This window comes from Danio rerio, chromosome 7, assembly GCF_049306965.1.
Source record: "Danio rerio strain Tuebingen ecotype United States chromosome 7, GRCz12tu, whole genome shotgun sequence".
Taxonomy (NCBI): domain Eukaryota; kingdom Metazoa; phylum Chordata; class Actinopteri; order Cypriniformes; family Danionidae; genus Danio; species Danio rerio.
In genome coordinates this window covers 51,554,880-51,568,593 of record NC_133182.1, presented here as the reverse complement: position 1 = coordinate 51,568,593, position 13,714 = coordinate 51,554,880, and the positions used below count along the sequence as shown (strand labels likewise).

Below are 13,714 nucleotides of genomic sequence, written 5' to 3'. Positions count from 1 at the left end.
TGCAGTGCCATCTGAGGCTCAAAGCCTGGAGCACATTCAGCTGAGGTGTCCTGTCTTGCTCTATACTGATTGAGATTTCTCTGGATTCCTCAATGTTTTCATAAAATTAAACATGGAGGCTTAAGAATAAGTTTAGTTAGTTGTGATTCTGCATTGATAAATGACATTAAGATAATTTTTATTGACTTTAGTGACTTTTGGTACACAATTATGGGCCATGATCCTGCTTTTGAACAGACTGAGAGGCTCATTTACACCCTAACATGAAACCTTGTCATATCACCACTTTACCTGCTTTTTTTGACTACTTCAAAGCTGTTTAAGTGGGATTTTCTGGATTTTTCTGGATTTTTCCGATATTTTGTAATGTACAAGAAATATATTTGTGCACTTAAGTATGTCAGTAAAAACAATGGAAACTTTTTCTGGGTATTTTGTCAAATAAATGCAAGTAAAAAAAAAAAAAAAAGTAATAAATCACAGATTCTTGATTCCATTGCATATTACCCAACTTCTGAAATCCATGCTGTACTTGTGTTTATTTTATAGTGTCCTGTATTATTTATTTATGTGTCAAATATTTTTGAGTAATTATAATATTTCACAATATTTGAATTTTTTTTCTATCAAACCTGTCAAGCCCTTTTTTCAAACCCCCTCTAGTGAAACGAGTACTGAAAAATTATACTCATAAAAGTACCATTACATGCCAAACAATGTTGTGCAAGTAGAGTAAAAGTATATGGTACATACATACTAAAAAGTAGTCCTTCTAAACGTACTCAAGAGTAGTGAATATTACACTGTGAAAATTATTCCATCTTATTGCTAGCCAATTAAAAATGACATCAGTGTAATGTTTTAGGGCAGTTTCTAAGTGTAAATTAAAATATTTGGCATTAATGGACTATACATTTTATGTGAGAAAGCATGACATTATTATAGGGACCTATAATATGCAGACAGAAAGCAGGCTGATGCATTTACAGTTGAAGTCAGAATTATTAGCCCCCTGTTTATTTTTTCCCCAATTTCTGTTTAACAAGAGATTTTTTTCAACATATTTTTTTACATAATAGTTTTAAAACGCATTTCTAATAACTGATTTATCTTTGCCATGATGACAGTAAATAATATTTGACTGGATATTTTTCAAGACACTAGTATACAGCTTAAAGTGACAATTAAAGGCTTAACTAGGTTAATTAGGTTAATTAGGCAGGTTAGGGTAATTAGGCAAGTTATTGTTTAACGATGGTTTGTTCTGTAGACTATCAAGAAAAAAAATAGCTTAAAGGAGCTAATACTAATATTGACCTTAAATTTTTTTTTTTTAAATATTAAAAGCTGCTTTTATTCTAGCCGAAATAAAACAAATAAGACTTTCTCTAAACGAAAAAATATTATCAGACATACTGTGAAAATTTCTTTGCTCTGTTAATCATCACTTGGGAAATAAATCAAAAATCAAAGTGGGGCTAATAATTCTGACTTCAACTGTACATTTGGAGTGAAATCTGTGTAACCTAAGGGACAAAAATCTTTCTGAGACGATATGTTCACACTGTACATGTAATGTTGTTGCATGGAACTATTTTTTTAATTTTTATTTTTTGCCTTTTTGGACACTTTTAATGCTTCTACACTGTAAATGTTTGCTGCATTTATAATGCATATGTCATTAAGCTCGGCCTATCTTATGCCATTTTCGCACCATTTGATTAGACTGGAATCCCAAGACTTACTACTCTACTTATCACCATAGAAAAGAAACAATAAAGTTGTGACTGCAGGTTGGAGGAAAATAGAGTAGTAAAAAGTACAAAATATTCTTTAATAAAAGTTAAAAAAATAAATGAATTAACTACAACCCCAAATCAAAAAAAGTTGAGACAGTATGGAAATCGCAATTAAAAAAAGAAAGTAATGATTTCTAAATTTACTTTGACTTGTATTTCATTGCAGACAATATAACAAACATTATGTAATATATTCCTCATGATTTTATTATTGTTTTTCTAAGTAAACATATTCTATTTTTTTTTTCTTGCAACACATTTAAAAAATATTTGGAAAAGTAAAGCATTTACCACTTTTTAATGTTGCCATTCCTTTTCACAACACTTAAAAGCATTTAGAGACTGACAACACCAAGTGATGAAGTGTACAGGTGTAATTTTGTCTCATTCTGCATTGTCGCATTTTGCACTTAAAAATGGGCCACACATTCTCTATCAGAGACAGGCCGTGACTGCAGACAGGCCAGTCAAGTACCTGTATCCACTTCCTCCGCAGCCAGGAGTTTGTAATGGGTGCAGAATGTGGTTTTACATTGTCTTGTTGAAATATGCCTAGCCAGGATAGTATGCTCCAAAATCTCTATAGACTTTGTAGCATTAATGGTGACATCACAGAAGTGCAAGTTGCCTTTGCCAAGAGCACTGACACAACCCAATACCATGAGAGACCCTGGATTTTAGATTTGTAGCTGGTAACAGTCTGAATGATTCTTTTCTTTTTTTGGTCTGGAGCACAATGCATCAATTTCTTCCAAAAAAAAAATTAATAAATAAATAAATAAAAAAACTAAAATTCTGATTCATCTGACCACAGTACATGTTTCCACTGTGTGATGGTTTATCCCAGATGTCTCTGAACCCAGAGAAGTCAATGGCGTTTTTCGGACACTGTTAACATAGGGCTTCCTTTTGGCACAATACGGTTTTAGCTTAGGCTTGCACCCTTGTTCTTTACGCATTGAAATTTCTTCAGATTACTTGAAACTTTTAGTTTTGTTCTGCGCTGTTGAAGGCGAAAAATCCAAATGTCTTTCTCTCTTTCTTTGAGGAACATTTTTTAAAAACAGTATTTGTTGGCAAACTCATGATCCTCTGCCCATTTTTGCTCCTAAAGGACTAAACCTTTCTTGAACGCTGTTTTTGTACCAAATCATAATTACAATCATCTGTTGACATCAGGCTCGTGCACACATAGGGCTCAACCTTTTTAGTCTTGGATAGAAAGTGCCCTTCCAAAATGATCAAAAGTGCCCCTGCGACACCCCCCCCCCCACCCCCCCAAACCAACACCACCCTTAAGTAGACGCGCGACAACACCGCTCTTGAGTACGCGCGCCATCCACTAATCCCCACCCCCCCAACCCCCGCTTTACAGTATGCGCGCGACAACCCCTCTGATCATAACGCGCGCGACAACACCGCTCTTCAGTACGCGCGCGACGACAATCCTTTTTTGAAATGTGTTGCAAGAACTAAAATAGGAATAATTTTATTTAAAAAACAAAAACAAAGAACAATAAAAATCATGAGGAACACATTAAATAATTAATGTCACAATTAAATAATAATGTTTGTTGTATTGTCTGCAAACAATTGTCTAAAAATTTAGAAACTATTACTTCCTTTTTGTATTTGCGTTTTTTATATTGTCCTAACTTATTCGGATTTGTTTAAGGGTTGTACTTCCTTATGTACAATTCCCAAGAAAAAAAATGCTCTATTAATAATTAGAGTTTTTTATAATTTGCTTTAACAGTAAAAGTATTAACACAGTGATGAGCTATAAATTATTTTTTATTAACAGCAAAAAATAACATACTTTAAAATAACCATACAATGGCTCCAATCATTTATTAAAATTAAAAACAAATCTACTACACAAGCCATTCTTTATAATGAAAGCATCAGCGATGAAGATAAACATCATCTCAGCCACTCATGAAATCATTTACATCCCTTTGCACCAGCAAAAGAACTTTCCATTTTTATAATGTAAATGAAACCCACACAGAAGACATGCCGGTCAGCAGGCCATTTGAACTGAAGCCAAGCGGTGAGGTCATACCTGCTCATTCTGATAACAATCATCTTAAGATAATGAGACAACACAGCTGATCAGCAGGAAATAAACACGGGAACACAAACATCTAATCAGCCAACCGGCCTCCATCCCAGTCCAGAAAGCTTGTTGATTATTTAGATTACGTTGAGGAGCCTGAATAAATTGAGAAAGCCACCCACAAAGAGGGCCTCTATCAGAGCAGCTCCTCAAACAAGCAGAAGCCATGGAGATATGAGACACCTCCCAACAATGGAAGTGTGGCTGAGAGATATAGGAACTTCAGGAGCGTATTTGCTTACAAGGCCCCGGCGCAGAAAATACTCACTGACCACACACACAGGTTGGCCAAATCTCTGTTTGTTTAAGCGTCGTACATTACAGGACTAATCTTTCCCTCATCTCTGACTTTCAAACATCTGAGATGAAAATTCCACTTAAAAGAAGACTCGAACGTGGAGTGAAACACACTCTCTCTTTTAGATGAGCAGTATACAGTTGGGGTTTGTTTTGGTGTGCGGTGAAGTTTTTTAGGGGGGTCGCTTTGGCCCTCGGCCGAGACGGGTGACTATTGTGTGTGTGTGAGGAGGAGTGTGTGCGGAGGGTGCAGGGCAATTTAAGACAGCGTTTAGCATGCAGAGCCAGACAGCCTAAATCAACCTGACTGCACACAATCATGAGCCCAGAGACAGATAAACAACCACTAGCAGAAAGAAAAAAGGTGGAGAAAGGACTTTTTCATGAAGCATAAAGGGGATCGTGTCATTGTGAGGCATGAAATCCGAGACCACAATATTGTATCTTAGGATTTGGCTGCGCGATTAACGTGGAAAGCAGAAGCTGTTGTTTTTGATAGAACATAAACAAATAACACAGAGTTTGACAGGTTGTGAGGACAATTACAATCAAAATATAGTTGTTTGCAAAGATCCCTTGAAGCAGGGGTGTCCAAAAACGGTCCTGGAGGGCCGGTGTCCTGCATATATCGGTTCCAGCCCCAATTAAACACATCTGAACCAGCTAGTAAAGCTTTTTCTAGGTATACTAGAAACTTCCAGGGGGGTGTGTTAGAGGAAGTTGGAGGTAAACTATGCAGGACATCGGCCCACCAATGCCATAAAGGGATAGTTCACCTAAAAAGGAATATTTGGTCTCCGTTATGTGAATGTTTGTTGCTGGGAATGTCATCAAATCTCATAGTAGGAGAAAAACACTATTGAAGTCAATGAGGTATTCACACAGACTTTTAATTTCAGCCAGCCTGCCTCAGGGCTTTTAGTGAACTATCTTTTCATTATAAAATTGCCACGTTTAAGGTCAGATTTCTTAAAAGATCAGCGATTTTTCACTGCCTGATTAATAATCCATATAAAGTGGGTCTCAGACCGGACAAGAAGCACTACATTGATTTCTATTTTTCCCTCGCCATGTTTTTAAAATATGACAGTTTATTTTACCCCAGTATATTCAATGGAGTTTCTGCGCTCGCTTGCTGCTACTGATGGTGCTAGTGGTTAGTCAGTCGTTTATCTCACTTTAGGCTTGAACAACTAAATGAATGCTTAAGTCTGTTTAACTGAATGTATTTTATTACGTTACAACATCGATGCTGTAAAAGGAATCTTATGACATTGAAAATAATCCCATTAAGCTTTCTCCTGAAGTTTATCATTAGCTGAAAAATGCTAGCTGTGCATAGAACCCATTGGTCCTAGCAACCAGAATTTTTCTAAATATCTGCTTTTGTGTTCAACATTTGAAAGAGAGAAGGGTTGAGTAAATTAAATCAGATTTTTTTTTTGGGGGGGGGGTGGGGGGGGTAAACTATGCCTTTAAAGAGGCTGCATGTAAGAATAACTATTTATTTATTCATTTTTATCACCTTTTTGTGAACAGCTAGTGAAAAAAAAAACAACAACAAAATGAGTCGTCCCTCTGCTTTTTAGGATGTCTGTTAAAGTATAGGCTAGTTTTAATATAAAGACTTATTTGCTTAGATTGAAAAATGATATGATGTTTCTGCTCACCTATAACCTCTTTTTAATACTACATGTAGGGTTCCCATGTAAAATCGAATTTCTGGAATATGTAACTTTAACACTTTTCCAGACAGTCAAAGACAGGGCATTCATAATAATAATAATAATTCCTTACTCTCATATAGCGCTTTTCTGGACACTCAAGTCGCTTTACACATTTTTGGGGGGAATCTCCTCATCCACCACTGGTGTGCAGCATCCACCTGGATGACACGACGGCAGCCAAATGAAGCCAATTATGAAATGGTGAAGGTTAGAAGGCTAAGATGGACTGAGGTCAGTGGGCAAATTTGGTCAGGATGTCAGGGTTTAACTTGGGATTTTTAACGACCAGGACCTCGGTTTTACATCTCATCCAAAAAATAGCGCTCAATGAGTAGTATAAAGTCTCCATCACTATACTGGGGTATTAGGACCCACCCAGACCCCAGGTTGAGCCCCCCCCTGCTCTTCCATCTAGGTACTGACAGGGCACAGCCCTGCTTAGCTTCAGTGGGTGACCATGTGAGAGTTACAGAGAGCTAGCTGCTGGCCTAACTTTTATTTTCTGTGTCCAATTCATGGGATATAAGTGAATTTAAAACTGTACTTACCATTTATCAGAATATATTTTTTATACCACAAGTGTTTTCCCTATTGTTATGGTTGGGCTATTTTTCACTGCTATTTTAATCCCAGTTATGAATCAGCAGTCAAATGCAATCACCAGGCTGTGGCTGTTTTTAGTGTGCTCAGTGCTCAAGCAGTCCCTCTTGGTGTTGTGAAGAAAATTTCTTATTATTGCAGCCTAAAAAGACTGTGATGAGTTCTGGTGACTTTTTTCAAAATATGAGGCAATATTTGTGGCATTTCTTGTGTTTTTTTTTTATTTTTTTTTATGCACAAATTAACACAAAATAAATTAATTTTATCATAGCCTACGGTAAATATTTGATAAAAAAAATAATACTCTCTTCAACAATAGCATAAGAAAAATGTAAAATAGCATGTTAAAATGTAAAATTTTTGTGATCAATAAAACCTAGCTTTGTTCAAATAGGCTTTGCCTGAATGCGTAAACACAATAGTGTCACATGAGATTTTTAAAGAGGGACACATGTTTAGTGGCGAATTTGTACGTGTTCAGTCATACGAAAATGTACGATTTTAAAAAGGTGTGGTGATGAGCAAATTGTACGAATTAGATCGTACGAATTCATACGAATTAGCCACTAAATCAAAAAGTTATGAATTGCGTTGGTCTATGACAACCCGTGGATTCCACACTCACTGTAAAAATGCAGGGTTCCACACAATTCATTCATGTTGTCCAAAAACAAATCGATTAAGTTAACTTAACACTTTTAACAAGTTTATGTGGATTGAACATAAAAAATTAAAGTAGATTTTTTGAGTGCTAACTGAGCACTTTCTACAGTATATGCAAACATAATGTTATTTAAAATAAACAATGTTTGAAGATATGCTCAACATGTATCAGTGCTGGCCAAAATCTTTTCATTAGGTGATTAAAAACATTTCGAGCTCCTTTAAATTTTGCGCCATTTGCTTGATTTTGTGTTCAATTTAACACTAAAATGTTGAGCACTAAAATTTTGAGCACTAAAATGTTGAGCACTAAAATGACAGCACTAAAATGTTGCCTTCGGGGGCAGTTTTCCAATGACACAAGACATAAGGGCATGTCAGAATCCAAATTTTGCTTCACTTCCTGTCTCAGGTGGTGACATCTTCCGATCTAGTTTTCAAGGCAGCAATGATATGTCCTTTGATATCCGAAAATCATTTGCTTTTCATTCATGGAAGTTGAGCTAAAAAGCTGTGCTTGGGTGTTCTTTTAGGGGGTAAAAGTATATTTTCTTATTTAGCACCAAAGCCCTCTCTATTTTTTTGTACGTGATTAAATAATTATGCTGCCTCAAAAAAGCAGCAGTGACCTAATGGGTAGAGAGTTGATCTTCAAAGTTGGGAGAGAATAACCTTTTTTTTTTTACTTTCAGTACCACAGATGAATCTCTTGAGCAAGGCAGCTAACTCGCTCTAGGTGTGTGTTTGGATGAAGGCATCTGCTAAATGAATAAATAAATACAGTTCTGTCTGCTTTGTGAGATGCACAAATATTGCCTCCAGAGTCGCTGTTTGATAGCAGGTCCACGTGGAATCTGCAGGTGCAGAAATCTGCACATTTTTCTATGAGATATTTTCTATGAGACCTGCTTTATTTACCAAACAAATGCATCTAATTTGATTAGCATTATAAACCTTTAATAAAAGTTAAACAGTTATTCTTTTTTTATTTCATGTTTTAGTTTTGGCGTCACGGTGGCTCAGTGAGTAGCAAGATCGCCTCACAGCAAGAAGGTCGCTGGTTTGAGTCCTGGCTAGGTCAGTTGACATTTCTATGTGGAGTTTGCATGTTCTCCCCATGTTGGCATGGGTTTCCTCCGGGTGCTCCGGTTTCCCCCTCAGTCCAAAGACATGCAGTACAGGTGAATTGGGTAAGCTAAATTGTCTATAGTGTTTGTGTGTTAATGAGTGTGTATGGGTGTTTCCCAGTGATGAGGTGCGGCTGGAAGGGCATCCGCTGTGTAAAACATATGCTGGATAAGTTGACGGTTCCTTCCGCTGTGGCGACCCCTGATTAATAAAAGGACTAAGCCAAAAAAAGCATTTTTTATTTTTTTGCCTGCAGATGTCTGGCGTGCTGTGTAAGCTTTTGGACGCATCATATGCTAAAATAAATGTTCATATTTAAAAGATATTGTTAACAGAGTGTTTGATGCAGTTTTTCTTGGCCTGCCTGTGACTCGGTTTAAATTTTGTCTCAATTGGGCAGTAGATTATTCACTTTAAACAAGGCAGACCTTAAACGTAGTATATAATATTTAGAATGACGTGAAATGCCGGGAAATGCTTGGATTTGCTAATCAAAATCCACTGTATCCATGCATGTGTTCAAGTTACAAAGGTCTGGTACAGTGGACTTGTTACATGCATTTACTATTGGCAGTAAATTATAATGATAACACCAATATAATATAATATAATATAATATAATATAATATAATATAATATAATATAATATAATATAATATAATATAATATACAATTATGATATAATATAATGTAATATAATAAATTATAATGATGTAATATAATACATTTTAACATAATACAATAACTTATAATATAATACATTAAAATAAAATATAATATTAATATAATATAATATAATATAATATAATATAATATAATATAATAAATTATAATATGATGTAATATGATAAATTTTAACATAATATAATAACTTATAATATAATACATTAAAATAAAATATAATATTAATATAGTATAATATAATATAATATAATATAATATAATATAATATAATAAATTATAATATGATGTAATATAATAAATTTTAACATAATATAATAACTTATAATACATTAAAATATAATATAATATAATAAGATATAATAAAATATAATAAATAAGATATAATAATATATTAAAAATTGTAAATGTAATTGACTCTCAATGGACATCATCCACTGCCTTCTTTCATTGTTTTTTTTTTATTATACATCCACTTTTTAAATATTTCACTGTCTGTTATCAACAATATTACAAAGAAGAAGTATATATATATATATATATATATATATATATATATATATATATATATATATATATATATATATATATATATATATATATATATATACTGTATATATATATATACTGTATATATATATATATATATACAGTATATATATATATATATATATATATATATATATATATATATATATATATATATATATATATATATATATATATATAGGGGAAAAAGGTTTTGAGATAAATGTAATGTGATGTAAATGTCACTGATAATGCTATTGATGCAGATATCCTTAGAAGTTTCATTAGATAGCAAAACGTTTATTTTTATTGCTTTGTAAATGTTATTAAACAACAACTTTACACCATTGGGCAGTTTGGCCATCAATCTGTTATTTATACATTCTTGCTCACCAAAGACCTGTTGTGTAATACAGACTGGCAAAAATAAAAATCATGCATTAGAGGGTTAAATAACACCTTACAATAAAGTTGTTTGAGTTAATGTTAGTTGATGCACTGTAAAAAATATATGATCAATTATTCCTGACAGCATATGTTTTAGTTCATTGTAACTTATTAAACTAAGTTTATCCTGTTCTAACTTAATTTTATAAGTTATGCAATCTGTTTTAAGTCAGTTTAACATAATCTTAAGTTTACTGCACACAAAAGGTTAATTTGATTCAGCCTAAAAACTTAAGGCAACCAGGATCTTTTACAGTGTGCATTTATTAACATGAACACACAATGAACAATACATTAATTACAGTATTTATTCATGCTTGTTAATGTTAAAAACAGTTGTTCATTGTTAGTTCAAGCCAACTCACAGTAAATTATCTAATGTTAACAAGAACGACTAAGTATTTTAACAATGCATTAGAACTTTGATTAAAAAATGATGTACAAGCGTTGTTTATACATGAACTAACATTAATGAAACCTTATTATTAATCGTAACCAATATATACTCCCACCTTTAAAAGGACAGCGAAAATACAGTGTAACTGAGTGTAGTTTAATCATTAAAATGGTATTTTGTTTAAAGCAAACTAAGAAAAAATGAACAGTTCACTGAAAGGATCTTAGGGGAAGGCAAAAATGTTTTTTTGTGGCATCACTATGAAAGCCCCCTTTATTTTTTAAGATTCTATAATCTCCAAAATGAGAACTAGAAAAAAAACTATAGAAAAGATAAAGACAGAAAAAAAACAGAGGGAGCGAAAGATTAAAATTAGTCTGAATGGGCCCCGCACCCGGCCCCTTTCATTTGTCACTGGACCCAAATCAGGCTTTTGTGTGAGGCTCTGTAAAGTAGTGTCAATCATTCTGCTGGTGTTTTATTAGGGGAGAGATTTTTTATGAATTTACTCTTGGCAAATTAAAAGAACCTCCTGATCTAAGTGCTGAAAATAGGCGATACAGGCTGAAGTTAGACATCACAATACCACTCGTCCACTGGAGCGACATCAAAGTGCCCAAGACATCCAATCAGATTTATGTTGAAGGCACGATGTGATGAATATGGTGTAGCTCTCGCACAAAAGTGCTTTTGTGTCACTTAAATCAGAGGCCATTCAAAATCAGCACGGGTCTGTCTGATTGGATGATGGCGAAAGGCCTTACAGCGCATCCAAACTTCACACGCACAATAGAAAATGCTAATTTTCATGCACTCGGAACCTTAGTGCTTGGTTGACTCACATTTGAAGCACTTTGAAGGATGTCATTTGAAGCAAGAATGGGGCAGCTTTTTGCAGGCTAGCTTCGAAATGAGGATAGTGTGAATTGCACAAACCTACACAGACCTCTTTATCTTTGCTGATTCCAGCATATATGCTAAATCTGAACAGGGGAAAAAAGGGAAACCAGACATTGGTAGGAAATTTTGGATGCCCTCCAGGACAGTTAGTTCATCACCATTAGTCTTCTGCTGACGTCTATTCACAGCCTCCATAGGTTGGTACGGACACATTGGTTCCACCACAAAGGTATTCAGGGGTTATAAATTGCTTTACTCTTCAACTTTTTGTTGTTGCTTAAAAATTAACTGTTCACACACTGTATCCCAAGGTTGCGTCCAGTCTACAGCTGCCTGTCATTCTCCTTTGTGCTTATACAGTAAATGACTACCATTAGTTACACCATGCTGACATACTCAATGGCAATTGTTTTATAAAATATTTGCAATCAAGAGGATTGGAAAGCCCTATAAAGAAACTTTCTCTCAAGGATTGAAGCTAAATATTATAACAAGAACTGTTGAATTCAAAACAGTTGTCCTATATTGCTGTGAATATGTATGTTAGTGTAGGTAAATCAGCCATATTTCTGATATATTTTTGGATACCATAGAAAAAAATTGTGGTTATGCTTTTTAAAAAGTATATTTGGAGGTTTTTTTTAGATACACACAAGACATTTATCTGAATAAATAAAATCTTTATTTTACATAAAATAGGTTTCTCTTCATAAAAAAATTGCATATACACAAGTTTGTATAAAAACACACAAGTGCACACTTTGATACAAAAGTTATTCATCCGGTATAAAAACACTGCCACACATCTAGCACAAAATATTGTAATATACAGTTTGCCTGTGCATGGGCTTCCTAGTGTAACGTTAGTGTATCCCCTTGCAGACGCTGTATAAGGGACCTGATACTATGTTTCCTCAATTACTTAAAACTACGACTGGTCACCTCGTTATTTGTACAATATGATAGGAACACACTGGCTCATTCAAAATGTGCTCATTCAGACAGTATTGCATCAGCAGGGCAAAACGTTGAACACAGAATGAGGTGACAAGACACAAGTCAGCAGTTTAGACATCCTCGTACTCCGAAAGTCCCGTGCAGTTGTCACATTTGGAAACTTGCATCATCTGTGTGCATTGCTGGAGAAAATGTCCTGTGAGTGTCCTTTGCTCAGTCAACGAACTCGGGTCCTTCATGGGCACCAGCATGCAGCAAATCAAAGACCAGGACTGGTCACTTGCTGTCTCTTCAGCACCAATCTTTAGTAGCCATTGAAGCACCTGTAATACAACAATTAAAGTTATGAGACGCAGGCATAAACCAAAATGATCGTAATTCAGTTCTTGTATAAAACTGAAGACTTGAAACAGAGGGCCTTAAATATATTTGCTGTGAGGTTGATGGTGGGGCCCATGATCTGTAAAAAGTTAAAAAGTCCGAAAACTGCTCGTACCTGATTCGTATCTGTCGAACCATGTGGTGAAGTCCAGCAGTTCTTGCTCCTCGGAGCTGAGATGCTCGTAGCTTCCTTCATCGGAGGAGTAGGCTGAATGCGGAGACTCCGGACCCGCCGAGTACGCGTTGGAGACGGATGGAGACGGGACGCCGCACTGCAGCACAGCCGACACGGCGTCGTGCTCGTCCAGCAGCTGCTGCAGGGCTCGGATGTACTCCACGGCGGAGCGCAGCGTCTCCACTTTGCTCATCTTCTTGTTCGCCGCTCCGTTCGGTACGTGCTGGCGAAGCGTCTGGAAGCCCATGTTGACCTGCTTGACGCGGTTTCTCTCGCGCTCGTTGCGCCGCGCCACCGCCATGGGTTGCTGCTGAGGGATTGTGTAGCCCAGTCCGTTGAAGGTCAGCCTCCTCTTGCACCTGAGCAGCTCCGGGCTGCTCGAGCGCTGTCTCTTCAGCACTTTACACTCCCTGTCCTGCTTCTCCAGGCTCTCCGAGAAAGGCTGATAAAACGAGTCTTGTGTCAGTTGCGTCGTAGCGACGACAGTTGCCTCCATGTCGCGTGAAATAAATAGATAAATAGAGGGGGAGTTTGCGAGTAATGCGCCGCTCTCGTGCCTTTCGCGTGGGTCGCAAGAAGCGATTCACCTGCTTGGTTTGAGGGGAAAGCAACTTGCTCTCCCTTTTCTACACGTGCGCCACACCTCCACCCCCTTTCGGACCGCACGCTCCCAAAAGAAGAGCCCGCCCCCTGCATGAATCCCCTGCTCGGGCTTCGCGCGCCGGGCGCGTGGCTTTGACAAACTCAAAGGAACTATTCTGTGCGCGCACTGCGCCACGCGTAAGAGGCGCTGCCGATCTGTGTGAAATCATGATCACCCAGGCGCACGCGGATCTGCTGTGTTGTGGAACGTAAAGTTAGCTGATTTGAGCATTACTATCCAATAATACGGTGGTTTGACAAGTTTTTAGACGC

At 36.2% G+C, this 13,714-nt stretch overlaps 1 protein-coding gene across 1 annotated transcript; it reads right to left on the bottom strand.

Annotated features, from left to right (window-relative positions):
• Window positions 1–11,950: 11,950 nt before the first annotated feature.
• On the bottom strand, window positions 11,951–13,378 carry ascl1b (achaete-scute family bHLH transcription factor 1b). Its single transcript, NM_131231.1, is given in 2 exon segments — window positions 11,951–12,566; window positions 12,740–13,378. Coding segments are annotated over 2 exon segments (588 nt in total). The 5' UTR covers window positions 13,296–13,378; the 3' UTR covers window positions 11,951–12,534.
• Between the last annotated feature and the right edge of the window lie 336 nt (window positions 13,379–13,714).